General features: G+C 38.4%; 1 protein-coding gene across 1 annotated transcript; it reads right to left on the reverse strand.

Annotated features, from left to right (window-relative positions):
• Positions 1-6,944: 6,944 nt before the first annotated feature.
• LOC146464123 (uncharacterized) lies at positions 6,945-8,360 on the reverse strand. The gene has a single exon (XM_085130161.1). It carries the CDS (start codon positions 8,135-8,137, stop codon positions 7,442-7,444), a length of 696 nt encoding a protein of 231 aa, XP_084986287.1. The 5' UTR covers positions 8,138-8,360; the 3' UTR covers positions 6,945-7,441.
• Between the last annotated feature and the right edge of the window lie 14,374 nt (positions 8,361-22,734).

The following is a 22,734-nucleotide window of genomic DNA, read 5'->3' on the forward strand; positions in this document are numbered from 1 at the left end:
ATATCAAATTCTCTATGTACGATTACATTCTTTTCTCGATCTTTTTTTTATTATCATTTTAATTTTTTTAATTTTATCTTTTCACCTTAAAGGTGTTTACCATGCCGTGTATCCCAGGAAGGGGTTTTATTTGCAAATACATTCAATTTTGTTTAAATAAGTTGAACATATTTTTTGTTTAATAGAGTAGTGAACCACTGTTGAAAATGCTACCTCGACTTCTACACTATTGATTAGTTAAAATCAAGTTATTGCGTTCTGCAGTTAACTTGCAAAATCGTCACGGGAACTTCATCATTTCCAACAGTTTAAAATAAGCCATTCCTCTCGTACTCTGCTCATGTTTAATGCTTTTAATTTGCCTCACTGATCTCTGATCCTGTCACATTGGCTTTAAGCTACTCAAAAGGCCACTTCGTAGTTTTGTTTGCATCTGAGTGAAAATTAATTTTCGTAATAAAAGCTCGGCACTTAGCCTCGCTTTCATAATGAGGCTCAAAGCAACTCGGAAATGGCCTACTGGAAACCACTGTAAACATATGACGCATTCTTTTGGGAAAATTATTCAGGATCAGGATTATCAAAACGGACAATAGAACGCAATTCCGCCTATTGGCCGAATTCATGCTGGAGACGAGAAATTCGTCCAAGACGGCTTTCCCGTCTTAGTGTGAAAACGGGACGAGACAGGTTTTCGACAGGAAACTCGTTCAAATTCATCCGTCTACTTATCCAACTGAGTCGAGGAGTTTTAAAAAGCTAGTTTTCTGACTAGACCAGCAACCCGTCGAATGCCGTCACGAATTTGCACTTAGAAGGGTTTCCTGATCGAGTTTAGCGAGAAGACTTCGCCGAAAGGACTGGAACTAGGACGAAAGCAAAGCACTTCGGTAAAACAAAATGGCGTAGTAGGAAAGAGCGAAGGTTGCAAAAACAAATCATGGACTGACAAGCAGTAAGGGTTAATTTTAGAGAACCGAGGCACAGACAGCTACTGGTGTATAAATGCAACGAGTTGTGTCTCTCAAGAAGTATAAACTTGGACGCGAGAGAGCTTTCCAACTTGAAATTATGAACTAAATTTCAGTAATATGCAATTTTAATTACATTCTTAGGATACATTGATCCGGATCCTTTTTTGCCTTCTGCTTGCCGCCGGTAAACAAGCACTTTTCCTTCCAGTACCTGATTGAAAAAATGTCCGCCTCTTATCCATGCTAATGTGAATTTATGTTCGTAAGGTTAGAAGAGTTTTGCGTCACGAATTCACACTAAGACGGCACATTCGTCAACCGGGTTATCCGTCTGGACAGGTGTTTCGTCCTCTAGTGTGAATACGGCTATTCCAATTTACCTGAAAATCTTCCCAAAAGAACACAATTCCCCTTATTCTGAGTAAACTGTACTCCCTGCATTCTGCAATCAGGGATGGAATAAGCGAAATACTATTCTGTTCATTCCGAGCATGCAGAATAGGTTCGAAAAGAATATGAATACCGTCTTTTCCGGAATGGTCTCAAGGGAACCGGCGTGCCCATAGTATGACTTTTATCGTTTCTTAACCATGATAAACGATTACTGTAAAATTGTCCGCTTGTGTAATCATAACTGCACGCTCAGACAAAATTATTGTAACGGCTCCCTTCTTTCTTTCCTCTCTCCCTTCAATGTTGAATTTCACCGAGCGGGAGTGATAGAGACTCTGTGAACGTAACATTGGAGGAGGGGGGAGGACGAGTACGTGCTATATTAGTGGGACGTGAGTTACCCGGGGGTTTCAACAAATAATGGCTACAGTTATGGCTCTGTTATTTCTTTGCCATCTAGTTGTTTACAAGCCTTACATCTCGGTGTGCTCCTATAATTATGCAAACATTGCAAAAAACATAATACGGAAAATTGCGTTGGCTTATGGAGAAGCTTGTGTTTTTTTAAGTTAAGATGTTGTTGTAAAATTTAGACAAGTGACTTCCTAATTTTTATACTGAATTTAACAGGCAGCGTGAATTCAAGTTGAATTTTCTTGATCGGTTTGAAACAGCTGAAAAGATAATAATCTAAACACAAGCAAGGTAATATGAATGATGAATATATTAAACATATTGGTGTTGCACAGTAGCATCTATTGCAATTACAAGTAACTCATGCCAACTTGAAAATGTCTCATTGAACAATCAATTCATTGAAACACCAGAACGAAACGAGATTTTTAAATCAAAGAAAAACGGCATTTTCGGTAGCCTTTGTGTTCAGCCGAAAATTTAAGTGTGTGTGTTGTACTCTTTCTAGCTTGAATAAAATGATGAACTCGGCTTCCACCACACCCAAGGCAAATGTCTGGTGGATGCTTGTTGAAGAGGCCACTTGCTCATTCCTCGAGGGTGGCTGCTTACATTTCTAGAAATTTCAAGACGCATTTCTGCAGTACAAGAATTGTACTTACAATAATACTTTTCCATATTACTGACAATGATATAAATAAATTTACCAATAGTAGCAGCGTGAAAACATTCTAGCTTTAGCCTACTTATTACTTGTATACACTAATGCAGACAAACTCAGAGGGTGGTGGCGCGTTATAGAGTTCTTGTCTGCTTGTCAGACTGTAAACACGAGCAATATTAATACGGTTTTTTTTCTGTATTTTGATGTAATTTTTCTAGTTGATTTATTTAAGATCATGTTTTGGCCTAGCCTTGCGTCATTTATCGCAGCTTTTTGAGCTAAACAAAACTTTGCCTAGGGCATTCTGTGTCGTCGGTGTATAGAGTTTCAAAATAAAAATAAAATCTGAAATAAAAATAAAACTGTAGTAGAGGAACCTTTTTTTTCCCCATTTCTGAGCCATGTTTTTGCACCTTTCTGAGTTGCGATAAACAAGAATTTGCCCAAGGCGTGGAAGGGAGGGAGATATCTTATCCTGTTTACAAACCTCGAACACCCCTAGAAATTCAAAATTCATAGCTGCATATGATATTTTCAGTTCAGTATCATTCGATACGAAATAGCTAGACTACATTGTTGTAATTACAGAGATGTAGGCGCACGCAATGTGTTGTTTTGGAATATTCAAATTGATTAAAATAAGAATTACTTTATAGTTCTTGCCAACAGATATGTCTCCAACTGCTACAGTCAATGCTACATTTGTTTTGACCAAAACTGTCATTCCTTGCCTACTGATTTACATTGCAATTCTTCATTCACGATTAAGGGCGATTATAAAGATGAATTTGTATTGCGTGTAATTTTGCTTAAATCCTATTTGTTGAGCCAGCTTAGTCGTATCAAGTTAGCACTCTTTCGCCTCGTTAAACACTATGGTTTTTGTTAACAATTAATTTTACTCATTTTAGTCCGTCCTTTACTTCAATATTTTTTATTTATTTATTTATTTATTTTTTCGTTTGACCGACAGGCAGAATATGCAGTGAAAGCAATCATTGTATAACTTAAAATATTTTCTAGAATTTTCGTTTGCAAATTTAGGAAACTTTAGTAAAATAACTTTTGCGGTAATTAACCGAAAAATAACAAGCGAACAGTTATGAAATTAAAAAAATGTTGAGATACGGATATAATTTTATTGGACTACTATCACCAGATTCTGGCATTAGTTATTATAATGATAAAATAACATTCATCAAAATAGGTAATTTCTACACTGTAGTTTAAACTTTTGTGCACTCCTGTGAAAAATGTCATTGCAAGAACGAAAGCTTGTTATGTGTGATCGTAGGTAAGCTATCAGAAATGCTAGTATTGAAAACGACAAAAATATCATTTGCCAAATGTGATACATTTGTAAAGTCAAGTATGATAATCATGTTTTCATTGAACATGTTGTGTTCCTTGCGTTAGATCAGACCAGGCGTCTAGGATGCCCATTTCATTTTGATATTAGCCCGTTTTCCGTTTTGAACGAAATAAAAACTCTACTCGCCAGGTCGCGCGAGTGCGTCTGTGAAGATTTCTTGTATGTTGTTTGACGAGACATAAAAGAATTGTGAATGAAAGCGCTGCATTTTGAAACAGTTTGGATGCACTAAAGTTGTGATTGTTTCGATTTACAAGAGTGTGAATTCTGTACCTAGTGTACCTGTTTGGCACTGTAGCATTTCATCGCAGAATGTCAGCCAATATGAAGGTTTTAACGTTTAGTTTTATAGAAAATCAACCGTATAAGTTTTTAACTACAGTATATAGAATGGGCCAGGACGCATCGACATCAACAAACAACTGGACTGAATTCATTAAAAACAAAATACGCTGAAGGATTATTTAAACTTTTAATCAATGACATATACTGTCGTTAAGTACTCGAAAGCGATTTCACGTTTCACTAATTGTGCCTCCACTAATTCACTGGACAAGAAGGGAGAGCTGCATAATAAGCACGAATGTGTTTATTTCATGAAATGCGCTATAGTTGAAAACCGCAAACAGTTGCAATTAGCGACTTTGAAAACTTTCCAGAATTCGATTTAACCACCCATCGTGTGCGATTCCAAGACAAACGTTCAATCCCTAGATCTTTCTAAAAAAGATTCTCCGTACGGCCGAAAGTTTTCAAATTATCATAAACTGAACTCCTCTGTATTCCAAGGTTACAAGCAATTTTTCTGAAGAAAGGAGGTCGCCGTAATTTTAACAACTACACGAATCGCAAGTTGCTTTAAAAAAAAAATAATAATAATGAGCTGGGGTTTAACTTTATACCACGAAACTTTGGACTCTGGTTAACAAAATCGTTTTTCTTGTAAGGAATATTTTGTTTGATACCAAATAATTCTTTCGAAAATTGAAAAAAAAAACCCTGTTTATTTATGGAGATGCTCCCTAAAGCGGAACTTTACAAAGCGTCGAATTGTCATCTATTTTTCTTCTTGTTATGTATGTACATCTGTCGAGTTCGTTGCCAGAATTTTCCCATTTTTTTAGGCTCGACAGAAAACGCTTCCAAAATGCAAAGACAAGTCAAGAAATTGAATGTTCGAAGAAAATAACATTCAATCACGCTTTTACTGAAGTAATACATATTGAGAAACACTCGTATCGTATTTCTGATACGTCAAATTGAAGCTGCCTATTGAAATCCTCAAAAAGGCTTCTCCAATTGAATAATAAAATATTCGAAAGAGAAATACATTCCGCTTATTCATTGTATTTATCAGCAAATACGCCGTTTGTATCAAGATGTACAGTGTATATAGCTTAAAGTAGGCGAGCCCAAAATGTGGGATGATAGGGAAAACTGCTAACAAAGAAAGCAAACGGGAGAACGTTATAAAAGCGTCGTCTTTTAAAGTATCAATTTATTCATTAGTTGCAAACTTAATAAGAAGGCTTTATTCCAAAATATCCTTTAGGGCTCGCATTTTTGGATAACGTTCATAATTGGGAAACAATTTCTGCTCTTGAAAAGTTTTGACCTTTTTAGAAACAAATTTAACCGTTTTACCGGTAGACAAAACAGGTGTTTTCAAGATGGGAAATCATGAATCTCCCACCTGAAGCCATAAATTCATTAAAAAGAGGAACTATCTTTTCACTATATTTTTCGCTTGTTGAACAAGGATAAAGAATCCTACAATAACACTAAAATAAAACAATCATTTTATGCCAAATATTATTGTTTGTATGAAAACCGAAGAGTCTCTATTTTCAATATCGACGACATATTCGTTGTCAACAGCGAATTGAGGCTTTAATTATTCTTTTAATATACGCGGCGACACTTTAACAGATATAAACAGGGTCAGTGTTCGAGCTATGAAATATATAGGTCGCTAGTGTTCTGTAAAATACATTCAAAGTATTAAGCCACTTTAAACCTTGATATGTGCTTTCGATAATTGCGTTGGATTTTTTTCTAGCCGTATTGATAAAAATTCGTGCTAGGCGTGAAAGCACAATACCCCAGACTTTCCCTAATCGGTTTGAGCAGTTTACTTCTATAAAATTAGCACTTGTTTGAAACCTGTTATGAGTGAGTATCAAATACCAAAATGCTTGATGTAAATGTAATTCGATACGAAATTGGTAGCTCTTGCAAGTGGAGGTTGAATTAGGCGATATTTTCATAGTAAAATCGATTGTAAAATGAAAGTGGAATTGTTTCTCAATTCAATTTTAGGCCGGAGTTAGACAACGTGATAACAAAGTCATTACTAACAGCTTTAGTCAATAATGCATTTATACAAAAACTTTTCACGTACTAGAAATGATATTCTAACAATTCTTGGCCGCCGGAATTATTTTTCGGTTTTCAATTCATTATTGGAACTGTATTCAGTGTTAATCTTTGATATGTTTTGTTAAGCCCGCATACAGGCTTGGAAGTTTAAATATATCTTATTTAACCTCACTGCTTTCTAAATTTTAACACTTTATTTGGTCCCAGAAGGTTAAAATTCGTTGTAAGTTTGAAATATCATTTATATGTTATAATTGCGCGTAATTATTTGGCCCTTATCAGTTGTTTGTCGGTGACTCAACGTCTTTGGTTGTATTTTCGATGAATTGTAGACTAGAAAACGTAACGGCAGCCAAATTTGCCCAAAACAAATCAATAGTGCCTTAGGAAAATTATAAAACAATATACTTGCCTTCTCGACTACTTCCAAATCGTTTAAACATTCCTCACTGTTGAGATCTGCACTGTCATTTTTCAAGTGCATATTTCGCCTAAGTCTCCACAGTTTCTCCAGCGATGTACCAAGAGCGACATTGTGTTTTTCTTGCCATAACTACTGAGATAATTAGCGCTGTCTAACGCAAAAAGGGAAAATAACAATGTTCTGCTGAAAAGGTCTGATTGGGGGTTTCTCTGTGAGCTCAACACTCAATTCAGTCAATAGCGAGCTGTGGGTTGTTGTATTGTCTTGCCTTGACATAAATTCTGGTATCTGTTTTGATAAAGACAGGTAGGATTATTTCACCGTATCACCTTTATTATCCCTTTGGTACGCTGTGATCATTTTTACAACGTTCTTGAAGTGCTAAGTACAGTGAGCGTGTGCTTGAGGTTCTAGCAACTGACAGAATTCGCTAAGCATATTTGTGACATTGAGAAATCACCACTTGTCAAGAATTCTACTAACAATTTTAACGACATTACTAAACCATTTACGCACATACATATAATTGCTAAAACCATTTACGCACATGCATATAATATTGATAAATGGTTCAGCAATGCAACTCGTAGCTACAGACAATGCAAATAGAATATACTTCAACTAAAAAAAAAGAAATACCCATTACCGATTTATATACATCAAGTTCTAGATGTTTCGTTCAAGAGATGTCCTTGAAAGGAGTGTACATTGAAACGAGAAAAAAATGCCACTTGCGATATTTTTTTTCCTTATGCAAAAATGCAAAAAAGAAATTTCCGTTTCTTGTACCAGTGTCCGTATTCATTGGCATTCACATGTCTCTATCGGGGAAGGTTAGCTCCGAGCTGATTTTGAGGAGCCATAGGGCACTGCCCATGTCCATAATAAGACTTGTAATAAGAACTTTGAAATGCAGAATACACGGGCGCCTTTTCGGGGCCTCGCTCGGGCAATGTGTGCGGTTGATAGCCAGAGTTTGGGGGAACCAGCGCCACTGGCACATGGCCGTGATGATAGTCACTTGGAGACATGTGAGGGTCTTGTGCATGGCCAGAGATGGCATAGCCGCTCGGAATATACGGACGTTTCGGTGCAGCAGCCGCGGACGAAGCGCCTACCAGCGGCATCACAAACGCCTCACTGTACGGTGAAGGTAGGTGCGGACTGAGGTAGTGGTGCATGGAATAGCTGTAACCTGGCGAGATTGCGTCGAAATTGGAGCTGTACCCAAACGTGGCGTACGTATCCTTACTGCGAGCACTCTTGTTCTTTCTTCGACGTGGCTTGTATGAGTAGTCCGGGTACTTTTGGCTGTGAATGGATCGCAGTCGCTTGGCTTCCATCACGAAGGGCTTCTTCTCCTCGTCGCTCAAACGGCTCCACTCTGCTCCAAGGAGTTTGCTGATTTCACAGTTGAGCATGTTCGGGTATTTGAGCGCGAGTTTGCGGCGCTCGGTGCGGGACCAAACCATGAACGCATTCATCGGGCGTTTGATGTGCTCATCTGAATCTGCCATGTTGGGTGATTTCTGTTAAGACTTGTCCGTGTGCGCTCGTTGTTGGGCGTTCACGAATAGCTCTGGCCACCTCCGTCAAAATGAAACGCCTTTGAGGTAATGTGAATACTGGTGAACAAGCCAACCACCTTGGGTAGTGCCAAGTTAACAAGACTGGAACAAGATGTAGTTTGCCGTTTTTTGAGGTTAGCCCGACGGTAAGAGGACAACACTGAGGTACAATCCGACTAATGCCACTTCGAAGTTTTGGTACTTAATATAGGAGAGGCTAAACAATAAATTCAATGAGATTCTGAATTATTTATGTAATTCTGCGCGGGGAGATGAGCGCGCCAGGGTCAGCTGCGGGGTGGTGAAATACAGCTGGCTTGCGTACAACAATAGCTTTTTAATGGGTTTAAATTTTGCTCAAAGCACCTATTTAGAGATTCAAACTGTTCCACAGACTATCAAGCTATTAATTTCTGAAATGAAAAACTGGCTTTATTTTCAGGTAAATCGCAGTGTTAACCTGCTATGACTAAAATCCGGCAGAGTCTGTGCCGTGCATGAAAATTAAGAAAAAAGCGATGCCTTTGCCAAGATTTTCTTTTTCTCTTTTCACTTTAACTATTTTTGATACTTTGCATGGATTTATTTGGAACTTTTGTATTTTGGTATTGAATATCAACTGACAGCTTGCCGGTAAAGAGATTCAATGTTTAAAGAATGAGCAGAAAATAACAATGGACAAGACAAAAAAATGTCTTGAAGTTCACAAACATATGCCACAAGGATAAACCTCGGAAAATTAAAATTTGAAATTGCGAAAATGAATGGCATAAACGAGATGCCATAATGCACGATATAAGGTAATATACATTAGAAATTCCCCTTTATTTGACATTTTGCCTCGTAGAATGAAGTTTCCCGTTTGAAAGGAAACTGACATATGCTGAGCGTACCCGCTCTAAAATTATTCTGCGTTATCCAGGGCAATGCAAAGCCTGTTCATGTATGAAATTGTTTTCATACACCGCTTCGATTCAAATTGAAATGGAAAGCTTTTCAATCCTATTCAAATAGTGATGTAAATCCATCTCGATACTTTGAATAAAAAAGCTTCTCTTTGGGGAGGTTACAGCCATGCAAGATTTAGAATGAGTCCAATAAGAGTTTGACACAAAATCAGGGAGGTTTGTTCCTCGTTGAAAACCAATTATCAAGAATTCTTCCGTTTGAGTGGTACCTGCTGACCAACCTTTCATTAACGACGGAGTACAAAGACTAAATAAGCATAATTAATAAGCAACAAGACAGCGGTGATGAGTGGCCTTTCTAAACACTGTTTACGAGTGCATGCAAGCGGAGGGTGAAAGCCGTTTTACAATCCATCTTATCAAAGCGATCGCGCTTTAGCTAACCGTAAACGGTTTCAGGGCTTGTTGAAGTTTTTCACGCTCTTTTTCCAAGGGCAAAACAGCGGAATAAGTTAATTTTTGGGAACAGTTGTTAATTACACGTGATTAAACAAGGAATCACTTTTGTGCTGATTGGAATCTCATTTCGCAACAAAATTGTTTTCTTTTCTGCAGTTTTCATCATCGAGTACACAAAGGCGAAGTTGCTATCAAATAAAACCGTGCCTGAAAACAAAGGCGAACCTCGGGGACAATATAACGCATGTATTACTTGTTCAAACATTGCTGAGTTTTATCTCTGTCTGCGTTCATTGCTAAGGTAAGGCGAGCGGGGTGACGAAACAAAAGACCGTTTTATCGTAGCCCAATCATCAAAACAAAATGTGACTTTTATTCTCCTTACGGGCCCAGCGTGCAGAAAAATAAATCAAATTCGACAAGTAGCAGAGATGGTTTGTATCGAGCACGTGCGTTTAAATCGTGGAGCATATATACACTGAATTTTCATGTTTCTTTTTAGTTTCTTCTTTGTCTTGAGTATCACACACGTAACCAAAAAGTAAACACTCTATCAAAAGACTTCCATGACATTTTGCGACTTCAAATGTACAAAGTACTTGTGTCAAAAGATGCGTGTCTTAACTGTGAAATAATGTTCAAATGTATATTTAGGTCGTCCACTGTGTGACAATAAAGTCGTTAAATTTCGTTTTAAACGTTGGTGTAGTTATGTTAAACAGAGATGTTAACTTTTTGTAATCACGTAGGTTCCACTAAAATACAGGACATTCGTCCTCGACGTGTAATAAGGGTCAACAAAACTGTGCGAAACTGGCCATTCAATCGCTTGAAAAGTGTGTAGGGTGACAATTCACGTATTTTAGCACTTAATTTCGCTTGGCTGTCACAAATATAAATAATAAATTGCGTGAAACGAGGCGCGATATAAATGCTGCTTTTGTTACTTTTTTTATGAGTGGGAGAGCAACTTCCGGACATTTCCGCACCGTTTTGTCTCATTGGCATAAACCCGTTTCGGAAAGGTTCTTTTCTAGCCAACCACATGGTTGCAGTAAGATGGTCGTGGCCAGAGTTCGTGAGGTCCTTAGTGACCTTTGAACATCCCCAAATTGCAAGACTTGGAGACTTCTATGTAGTCATCCGAGCCACGTTAGGCTCTCGCCAGATGCTTCAGAAGTTCGTCAGGAGGTTCGTTCAAAAATCCTGAGTGTTTGACCGGCCAGTGTTTGAACCTTGGCCTGCAGCTCTGCAGGAGGGTGCCCATAACAGCTGAGCTAACTAGACCAACGTTTGCGTACTGCGTGTACCAAGTCGAGTAAGTTTGTTCAGCATAAAACAACAGATACTAAAAAAAGAAACTGTTTTAATATCTGATAACGGTCATGCTGGGCATAAGAATTTGGATCAGCGCCCACGTAAGTTTAAATTCTGCCTGCATGAGGTAATAGTCATTATATTTAAACTATACAAAAGAAACTGAAATAGTCATGTACAAAAGTGGATTCACTACCGAGGCTTCGCATGAAAAATTTTCTTCAGTATATATAGTCCTGCGGTTTCTCGCAGAATGCTTCGTCTCGCTTACACGTCGGTTAATTTCGCTGAAGTACTTTCCACCGCAATCTGCGGATTATTTGAATTCAAGGTTTTGTGAGGTTTAAAATTGATATTTTGAATATCGTTGTCCGTATTTACCGTGTTTGCTCCTCAAAAGTTTCTCCTTTCTCTCTTTTATTTTCCTTTCTTTTATGTTCTATTATTGTGAACACTTTAATTATCGGATACTGCGATTAAATAGCTGATTGTATCGTTCGTTGCTTTTAGCAACCGCCTCATATCATGCGTGAAACTGCTAAACAAAGATTATTAACCGCGATTTTCTACTTGAAAGAGCAATATGTCGACTTCAATATCAACATCTTCGCGATAAGTCTTTGTTCTATTTTGTCTCAAGGTGGCCGTGAAATGATAAATTATCACCATATGCGTTAAACCCATTACTCGAAAGAAAGAAAAATATTAAAAAGCTTGTACAAAGAAGAACGTTCAAAATTTCTCTGTCTTGCAGTTCAGTTTCAATAAACGATTTTTTTCCTCGATGACTGTTAATTCTAACATTGCTTGGGTTATATTTCTTGTGAATTCGAATAAATGGTTTTATCAGCCTTTGTTATTTAAAAAAAGGAATAAATACACATTCTGATCAGCGGCATTGTTCCGAAGCCATGCTTTTATCATATTGCAGTCATACAACAATGTTGTATGTTTTTGGTTTGAAGACTATTTTTATCAAGCTATTAATGTAGTACCGAGAAAGGGAGCGGCCATGGTAGCCTTTAGAAAGGCGTTTTGGTGAATCGGAATCGTAAAAAGATGATTTTAGTCCTTTTTGTCACTCTGCGTGATCTAATGAGCAGCGTTCGATATTTTAAGTCCAAAGCGAAGGTTTCAATATCATGACTAGGCTTAATCTTTTGATATCGCAAAATATTGTATACACAGCCGTGTGATATGACCTATATTGGGGGACGTGATTCCCCGGTAAATGTTGATATTTGGTTGTAAAAAAGGCTACACCGACCCAGGCACAAAGAAAACAGACGATTTTGCTTAAAACCGTTTTAGGATCACATTAAGGAACAGATGGATTTGAGCAGAAAACAAAGAACGCACGCCAGTGTCGGTGCGAAAAACCACTTCAGAAATAATACTTATTCTATGTCCCCGCATGTCGGGCTTCATTGGAAAAACAATAAATTCAATTATTTTTTTGTGTAAACGTCTTTTAACTTGAAAAGACTAGATACCTCAGTTGGCAAACGGTTGGCCAGAACACCGTAAGTTGGCAAAGAAACAAATAGATATTAAAAGATACTTTTAAGATATCTTAGAAGATAGCTGACTTTCATGTATTCATATTTGATAGTATAATGAACTGTGAATAGTTTTCCCTTGAGAAACCTTTAACTTCTTTTGTGCTTCATTTAGGTTTTTGAAATAGCTAAATTAGCAGCTAGCTGTTGTTACTAATTTGGGATCGAAAATTTAGAGCCAAATTTTGAATAGTTCCAGTTTAATAATGCATTAGCGACTGTCGATACAAAATCGTCTGTGGATTTAGACGAACATTGGGGGAAGAAATGTTATGGCCGTTATGCAATTGTATTTTGTTCAGTATACAAAGGTTTGCTCGTTATAGCTATGACTGGCATGGCAGAAAAGCGATGTTCTTCATTGCGTCACTCTAAAACTGATGGGGAAACTTGTTCGTCAATGGGCCGCGCAAAGTGAAAGCCATCGAGCCAGTAAACGACTTCTACAACCTAAAAGAATACTCTTGTAGACAAGGATTACCCAAAACGATTTAAATATTTTCTGACCGCAAGGCATATCGTGGGACTCGAATAATAGTCCTACTCAAGATCAAGCAAAGTTATCCCAATTTGTTCGGCTCCAATTTACTTTGCACGTGAGGTTTCGTTACACATGGCTATCGTTTCACAGATAAGCGAGCCGCATTCGTGCCATGATCTGACAGACGCTTGCACCAGTGTTACACGTAGCGGGTACTAGCGTGTTATAATGAATTAGCCTGTAGTTAAAATATAGTTAGTAGTTGTACCCTTGTTGCCGTTGTGTTTGTTGTGTTTGAATTGTTTCCATTACTCGTTGTACAGTCAAGCCTCAATCTTCGTAGTGTAAGAGACCGTGAACAAGTTTCAAACTGCGCTTAAAATGGTTTGTCTATCAAACACTGCAACATTACATAGTACACGTGGAGCACCATGAATGTGGTGAATATGGCGCCTGGTTTTGTGTCAGGATCTCGTTCACGAGCCAATGTTTGTTTTTGGCTAAACTGACTCAACGCCGATTTAAAACTAATTTGACTTTCGATAAAGTCTTTTCTTAAACCACGCGCTTACCTGTATCTTAGTGTGCTTCGGTTCAGGGACACAACCAAGAAAATGTGAAACTGGTATTGTACCGGTGTAATGAACGTTTTGTCGGTTATGAGGCAGGCTTAAGTTTCTTCCTTTTATTTGCACACGAGGACACAAGCTGGTTGTTGAGAAGGAGATCTCGAGACACAGGACACAGACGGGGAGGCGGAGACGAAACTAATAGGAGAGGCTTGTGAGAAGGATGAAAACACTTCACGTTTTTTTTTCTTTATTATTATTATTTTCTTAACACTAGAGGTGATTGCTTTATAATCTGAAGCTAGCAAATCGAGGTTCGTGCTGTCTGTTTCATACTTCAGCGAAGATGAGGGTTTCCCTTAAAGTAATAGCTTTAAAAGCTAGCTATCGTTGAGTGAGGCTTAAGGTAATCGATAGTATGGAGTTGAACATTGCTTAAGTTGAGGGCTTTACTTGATTTCAAATACCGTTGTTAACAGGCCAAGGAGGGAAGTGATGCGAGGTACAGTACCACGGTTAAAATAAAATTCGCTTATACAGCGCTCTTTCTTCGCGTAACCTTCACAACAATAACACCCTAATTTAAAATACCTAGCTAAAGATTCCATTAAAGAGAACGTTTAAAAAGCCAAGTCTTAACCTTGTTCTTGAACTCAGCCGAGGACTGACAATTCCTCGCATCATCAGGAAAATTGTTCCACAAAGTAGGTGCGACATATGATAAAGCTCTTCTGCCATAAAAGTTAAGTTCGTGGGCTTACGAACACAGATTAGAGACTTGTTAGCAGAACGTAGTCAGCCGGCGCACGGGTCTGTAAGGAACGAACAGTTCTTTCAAAGAATGAGCAGCCATGTCATACGAACAGAACACAACCGGCACCCTTCGTTGGTAAAAATAATTTCTGGCTTAAGTCGACTACAGGCTGTTTTGTTGTGTTGTCCTATAAGATTATTACAGTATATCGGTATCGGGATAAGGAAACAAGCCGGTAGTAAAAAAAGGCATTCTAGTGAGTGAATTGGCCGCTGGGACAAAACTGCATGCACGCCGTTGAATCAGGGCTCGGCTTTGTACAAAGGAGTTAGTTAACAGAGGAAAGCATTTTGATTCTTTGATGATATTTAAGAATCAAGAATCAAGCGCCTAATCTTACCGCTGTTGTGATTTTATGGCTGAATGATGGATCTTCTCCTTTCGATACTGAGTCAGACATGTCTGAGATCGCCTTTGCCGTTAATTTAAAGAGCCGTTTATTGACCATCGAATAGAATTCAAAGAGAATCACATGAGAAACATACTGCGAGTCGCCGCTAGTGGTTCGGTTTAAAGTAACGAGTCTGTGTATTAACTAAAGTTATGACTAATTCCTTGCGATTTAACAAATCAAAATCTTGTACTTCTTTGAGAGTTAATTTGGTGGTCACAGCTGCGACAATTTAAAATTGAAACGCCATGTCACGACATTCAGTGAAAACTCTTCTAGAAAGCGAAATTTTAAGGCATTCTTGGTTTTCCGTATTTGCGGGTTCTAAACCAGTTACAAATGTAAATGTGAAATTTATTTAATGACCTTTAATGATGAAACAACCCGCTATTTAACAAACAAAGAAGGTTTTAGCATTTCATGGCGTGTTGTCATGTAAATTGGCATGGATTTGGTTTCCATCGAACGGACGGAGAGCTGTTTCAGGATGGTGAAGTTTTGACTTTCCGCAACTTGTTTTTGAGCGTAGTACAGCTACCTGTTGTAGCTTGCGTTGTACTCTTTGAAACCATGGCAACATTTTAGAATCGTTGCATTTTTTGATGGTATCAGATGCCACTCACCCCAGATACAGTCAGAGCCCAGTTTGTAAGTCGCAGTTTGATTGTCGCTTTGCAAGGCGCTCAAGCCCCAGAAAAATCACAGTCAATCATCGCAGAAAATACACTTTAATTCGGGACATGAATAGCCTAGAAGACGAACACAGTGTGGAGTCGAGTGTTACTGAAACGCAAGGTAATAGGCCGAAACGCATCTCCATACAATGGTCAGTCTCCTATTCCCGAGCGGCCGTTTAAAAGAATGATACCAAACTTTTATATTCATTTGATGACCCTTTTTTCTCGGGTTTTTACCAAGTTTTTAGTAGACGTGAGTTATCTAAACTCCTCTTTACAGTAATATCTTAAATCACCTTCCCATTAAACGACATGTTTAAACACCTTTTGCTGTGTTGTGATTAACGTTTCTTTGCAAATGATTTCATTCATTGGGGACATAAAATCAAGGCCTGTGCGCTTCTTTAATTTCAGTTGTTTTGTTTCTTCTTTTTTTCTTTCCCTTGGCCGTCTGAAGGCGAGTTTAAATGGTCTAACCAAAGCATGGCCCAGCCTATTTGAAAAGGAGATCAGTCAACGTAGAATTGAGGCTGCCTAAATTTCAGGGGTTTATAGTTTTAAAAAATGGAGAAGAGCACTGAATCAAGTCTGCCCCAAAGCCAAGCACACGGCCAATGGATAAATTGGCCGTATGAGTGATCAGTAAAGGGGACGGAATGAAGGCTATAATGGGACCTTGGAGTATTTTCTTTTTACTCCATAGCATGATTTCGAGAAGCTAAAACGGGAATTTGAGGAGGTTTGCCGTATAAATGTTCGCGAGTCGTTCAGTTTACACGGCACTACACCAGTCCGTCTTTACTCTTTCTTGATCAAATTGCTCAAAGGATTTGTATCAAACTTCAGTATTCTTAAAACTTCTATAAAGTACCTTGAACCCTTGTTTTCTAATTTACTAAAATAAATATATGCTTCTGCTGAACAGCGGCGACCCCAAAGGCTTAAATGGGAATAATTTACTTCCACCCAAAAGGGAGCAATCTCGTTTTCAAAATGCAGGAGTATATGATAACCGGGAATACGCTGTTTGTCCCCCAAGGATATAAGTTCCCCGCCTTCGCCAGGGCTGCAAATTTTACTATTAAGGGTTGTTTTATTAATAGATAATTCACGTTTCATCTGCTCAGAGATTTCCTTTTCAGGTCAGTGGCAGAACAGGTCAAGTGATGAAGCTGTTTTGAATGAATAAATCAAGGTTAAAAATAAGGCTCCGGTCGGCCTTGTTTGTTAACAAACAATACATAACCTAACTTTTTACCTTCATGTGGAGAGATCTCGGCTGGGGCCTCAGGAGAGGGAGTCGAACGCTTTCGCTTTTCGCACGTCGTTCGGGATGTTCCAAGCTCTGAGCTAAAAGGAGGCATGTTGAGCTAGGTTATTTACTACATGATAATGATAATTCTTATACCCTCGTTCAACTTGTACAAAGACGGCGAACAACCCAGGAACCAACTTCGAGTTAAGGAAGAGAATGACAAATTCACCGTCGTGTGCTCACGTTTTCCACAAAACCTTGAATCACCTTGGTCACTTCATGTTGCTGTTTTGCATTGGACGGCAAAGAAATGTACCAAAATTTAAAACGCACTAGCAGAGCGATTGCTGTTTTTTGTTTTTCTCATTAAACCTATTGTTTTGCGCCATAGTCGCTGCTCAAGTTCCCTGATCTCTTGTTCACTTATTACTGAAGTATAGTCAAGCATTTTCGATAAACGTTAAATAAAGCCTTCCATGTTATACAAATAATTAAAGCCTCTGAAAGATAATGTCTCCTCTTTCTGTTAATTTTTTTTCGATTCTTAAATATTCAACATTCAATACTGCTATCAAAACAAAATTCAAGTCTATTCAAGGAAATAAAAGTTTCGGGCGCGCTTTTTCTGGTTTCGTCACCAGTCTCCCCACCAACAGCACTTTTTGTTTGAATAGTAGTCTTAATCTACATACTCTTTAATGGCGAGAATCGCTTGTAGGGCTTGATGTTCTTGCAAAACGAAATCAGCAAGATTAAGCAATATTTCTCGATCGTTTTTAACAAAGCAATTATTTCACTCTCGCTTGTTGGGTATGGTCCGTATGGAATGATTATAGGCCTTATCACGGTTTTCGACGCCATTTTGACGAGTAGGCAAACTAGTCTTGAAATAACAGTGTTTGTATGGAAATCCGATGTCAAATAAGTTTCATAAAACAACGCTTCTGAAAAATTCGTGAATTGGAAACTTTAGGCACTATGCAAAGGATTTTACAGAAAATAACTGAGGAATGTAGCTGTGCTAGGAAGCATATAGTGTCGTTTTGACATTTCCATACATTTGTCTGTGTAGCGAACCAGCTGTGAACTGCTACTAAAAATAGTTCGCGGGAAAAATACTGGGAAATGTATGAAAAGTTCAAAACACGACTGCACGCTTTCTGGCACAGCTACATCCCTCCAATTTCTTTTCTTAAAATCCTTTTCGTAGTGCCAAAAGTTTCCAATTCATGAATTTTTCAGAAGCGATGTTTTATGAAAATTATTTGACATCGGATTTCCATGCAAACACTATTATTTCAAGATGTGTCTGCCTACTCGTCAAAATGGCGTCGAAAACCGTGATAAGGCCAATTGCCAATTCGGCGCTACGCGCCTCATTGGATATCTGTCCTCTCTTATCCAGCGCGCACTCGTGGAATAATTATTAAGTATACGATCATCAACAATCGTTATATGCTTAATTATTCGGCCACGTTTGGATGAAATTCCCTACCATGAATAAGAGATTTACCAGCCTTTCGCTAATATTTCTGAACGCTTTAATATCAAAGGTTTAAGGGATTTATTGTTTGGTATTTTTGAACAGGCCAATAATACGTTTTCAGACAAAACAAGATTTGAGCATACGGACAATGAAGCCATAACGAAAAGCAATTTTGTAGACTTTAGGTTTACGCTTCATTTCCGTCATTCGGCCAACTACACAACATAAGGAGACTAGCGTTTACCCAAGCAATGCGGGATTTCGAAATAGTCAAGCTTCAGGAGAAGTAAAAGTCCATTTCGTTTAAATTACTATTGGCGTTTCCACCCACAATTTCGACCTCCTTCCTTTCAAATCCATCTGGCCACGCCCAAAAGCCCCCCAAAACTTAACGCACCTAGCTGTTACCGGCTTTCGCCTAAGCAACGGAGAAGTTTCATAAACAAAGAGCTTACTTTACAAAAACTCTGTTTGTGAAAACACGTCGTTTTCTTTGCCATTAACGTATCTCGCTTTGTTGTCTAGAGACATGAAAAAAAAATTAAAACCTCAAGTGAAAGCCAAACAATCGAGCAAGAGTTGCTTGGTGGTAAAGTGACCTCTGTACAACTGGCTTTTCAAGAGTAATCTCTTGTTAATGACAGGGGCAATTTTGGATCTTCTATGTTTACTCCACCTGAATATTATAAACAAAGCTGGCTTTGAAAAGGAACCCCCAAAGAACATAAGGAGAATTTACCTGTGGGATTAAAATAGTACCACATGCCGAGGTACTTGAACGCTTTGTCTTCGCGTTAGGCCTTTTAGAGGTAAACTTGTCTAACAACCCACCTTTCAAAGAACATCTATCATTTCACAGCTGTCATCTGTCAGAAAACCCGAGATCACAGCGATTATTCTATGGACCTCAAGTCCATCTGCGTACGCGATGTTTGTCGACTGAGCTCGTTAAGGGCATAGCATGTCAGGGCTCTTGATGAAGTGCTGTTGTCCGATGTTGTTTTAAGTCTGATTACACAAACGATTTAGTCAAAACAATCCATCTACACCTGGTTCGCAAACAAGCACTGCTGACAACACGGCTACAGCTGCAACTTGGTTGGTTTGCGTGCATGTCACACCCTATCCCCGTGCACGAATGCTTTCATCATAGCTCGAAATGTTCATTCTCCTTACCAAACTCAACACATCTCTTACATTTCATTTGGGAGAATTTGCCTGTGCATCAAGACAGCATACCCTTGACGATGATTTTCCCCACTTTAGTCACCTGCCCGCATAACAATATCCATCATCACGAGAGGAAACAAGATGCTCCATAATTTTTTTTAATTAGAATAAAAAAAAATTCTATTTTGAGTACCTCCACGACGCATTGGGGAATAATTGAACAAGTTGTGTGAAGCTTTCTTCAGTTATAAGTTATCATTCCTAGTAAATTGGTGCCATGCACCTTCATCGTTTCACTTGATTGGAAGAAAAGTATTCACCACAGTCACGCAATTAACTGAGGATTTGCAGAAGAAAGGCCCACTTCTCCTTTGTAATGGTAAACGAATACAAATTACTGAAAGTTCCATTTGGAAGCACTGGAAGACGCCTCTGTAGTTCCTTTCCGACAAAAATATATTTTGCTTAGATAATCTTTTCGATGTTTAAAATTCATGATGCCTGATCCTTTTTCACCAGCCGTATTTTTAGCTATTACTTTGTATTGAATAGATCCACCTAATTTGTCCTTTTTTTTCTTTTTCACCTCTTTTTTCTCGGGTGGCCCTGTTTACCCAAGTTTCCTATTAATACGGACCAGATACGTCAGGTAAAGTTAAAATATACAGTCGGACCTCTATTAAGCGGCCACTCTAGGGACTTTGAAAACTGGCCGCTTAATAGAGGTTGGCCGTTGAATAGAGGTATCGAATACAGCACTTTACCGACAAAATAATAATTCGGGACTTTGGAAAGTGGCCGCTTAATGGAGGGTGGCTGCTTAATAGGGGGCCGCTTAATAGAGGTCCGACTGTATAAAATAAATTTTGTAAATTTGTATAGCGCATAATTCCATGACGAGATGATCAAATGCGCTTTACAGTATAGGTACACTCTTCAGACCGAACTGAAATTTGGAAATGTTGGTTTTTGAGGAGAGGGGAAAACCAAAGTACCCGGAAAAAAACTCTCGGAGCAAGGACGAAAACCAGGGAAACGAACTCTTGTTTCATTGGTGGGAGGCGAGTGCTCTCACCACTACGCCATCGCTGCTCCCCTTCGAACACCTGCTTTTTAATTTAGGTTTGCCCCAATCATTCTCGTACCAGATGGTGGCCTGTGTAATTCAAATAAATCAGAGCGTCACTAAAACAGGATTACTGATACAACAATAGCGACTTCTAAATGCACTCGATGTTTTGAAACCACAAAATGGCGACCGCTAGCTCCATGCGTTCCAAAACGAAAACAACAACTAAACTTATGCCCCATTAAACCAAAGCTTAAACACGTTTAAAAGCTGTTTAGTTAAACACAGTTTAAAATTGTTTCCTTCGTAGAAGCTGCTTTCCGATTTTTGTCGACTACAGATTTAGCACAAATGAAAGCATAAGTTTACTTGAATTCTTTGTCAAAGCCAATGGTGCAGCTTTCTGTTGCCAGTTTTCGTTTTGTTAAACCCGGTTTAATTAAACATGTTTGTTTGTGTGAATGGGGCTTTAGTAGAGCGTCACGCCCCTCGTGTCAGGATGAGAAAGAGAACTATACAATATATATTATATATTTTAGGCTATGTTTTACACGGGGCCGTTTCCAAATAGATCTGCTCCAGACCAGGTCGGTTTACGCCTTGTTTATGAGCTTTTCTTCATACGGGACCAGTCCTCTGTTTTTGATGCTTTCGTCATTTATTGATGGTCATGTCATTGCTGTAACTAGATCGATGTTTTCCTTATTCTCACAGGTTAACTTAGTCAAAGCCACGATTGAAACGTGATGAATTTGAGTTTGACTAGTATCTACCCCTAAATTAAGCTGATGTAGCAAATTAAAACGAACAGGCATAGGTGTTTACACGACGTTATTTATTTATTTATTTATTTATTTATTTATTTATTTTTTGATAAACTTTATTGATACAAATAAACAGCAATAACAAAACGGTAAACGGTAATTACAAACGATAAGTACAATCAAAAAACGGTGTTACATTTATAGGAGTAAAACTGGCAGTAATCAAAGCCGTGCGTTCGACACCTTAAATTGGTCAAATTTGACAAAATCGTGCACCCTTGAAATCATGTTCGTATCACTGATTTGAATATTTGTTGTTATTTTTTTATCTGGCTCTTCTGTATATTACCCAAAACTAGCATCTTACAGCAGAATATTTGGAGTTTTCTTTTCAAATTAATAACTGAGTGATTGGAAAAACGTTTCGTCCAATTTCTGTGGAATTGTAACAAAGTAATACGAATGATTTTTCTTTGTCCCATTGCAGCCCCAAGTTGCGCGATTGTGCGGCCTGCTGCGCAACACTTCTTAGCCCTTTCGCCCTTTTTTGTCTGTACGTAATGTGTAACTATACCACAGTGAAATATTTTGCAATAAACGAAGCTGAGTTTAAAATTTCAGCGGGCACGCAGTTGAACGTAAAAATAATAGAAAGCATTTTCGGTCCGCCTGTTGCTGCTGTTGTGTTACACTGTCGAACTTTAAAATATTCAATGCAAATTATTTTCGGTAAAACGCTTTCAATCTTTGAGAAAAACGAAACTTACAGGCCAGTATAATATCTTGGTCTTCTACTCAAAAGGTTTTTTCCCAAATGCCTCGAAACTTACGCGACTCTAAAGCCGTAAAAATGTCGAACTGAAGCGAGCTAATTTGCAAACAGTTTTGAGACACACCTGGCCAAGGTTCTGAAAGAACTGATGAATCCTTTGAACTTGAGTTGCATGACGCGAAGTCTGCCAATGTGCGATCGATATCAGTGCTTGTTTTGTCTGATCTAGCACGACAGCATGGCTCTTCTTTATCAAAGGCGAATAGTTTAAAAACATAACCTTGCAAAACAGATAGTTGAACACGAAATCCAAATATCTAATCCTGGGGAACTGAAATTCACAGCAACAGCTTGTCAAACACGAAAAGATAAACGTGATTCTTAGAAACTCAAGAGAGAACAACGTGACTCTTTGCACGAGCGAAGCCGTCAGAAGTCCATAACTATTTTCCCGGCCCATACCGGGCCGAGGAAGGAGACGTCAGAGCTACGTACAGTCTCCCGGCCAAGCAATACCCCTACAAAATTCTAGCGGGGAGGACATTTTGGTGTCCTTACAGGAATTTCTGGAATGGCAAATCGTCCTGGCTTAGTGCCACCGGACACGCAAAAACAGCACAGGCTAACCAACAACAGATTAGGACTTGTGTTCTCTTTCGTCGAACGCAAAAATTGGATAACAGGAATAATTTACAGCACTAATTTAACTTGAAACGAAAAATAAACAATAGAAAAAATAAATATATAAGTGAAGCCACCATTCACACCACATCACACATCTTTACAAGCCACAATTTTTGATCCTGTACTGTTCAAAAAGATTAAGTAAGAATTCATCTAAATGAGGATTCTTTG

The sequence above is a fragment of the Pavona decussata genome, unplaced genomic scaffold (assembly GCF_977016875.1).
Source record: "Pavona decussata unplaced genomic scaffold, jaPavDecu1.1 SCAFFOLD_169, whole genome shotgun sequence".
In the NCBI taxonomy this organism is placed as follows: Eukaryota; Metazoa; Cnidaria; class Anthozoa; order Scleractinia; family Agariciidae; genus Pavona; species Pavona decussata.

Coding starts and splice junctions, on each gene's coding strand:
- LOC146464123 (XM_085130161.1), bottom strand. CDS start 8,137: ATGGCAGATTCAGATGAGCACATCAAACGCCCGATGAATGCGTTCATG.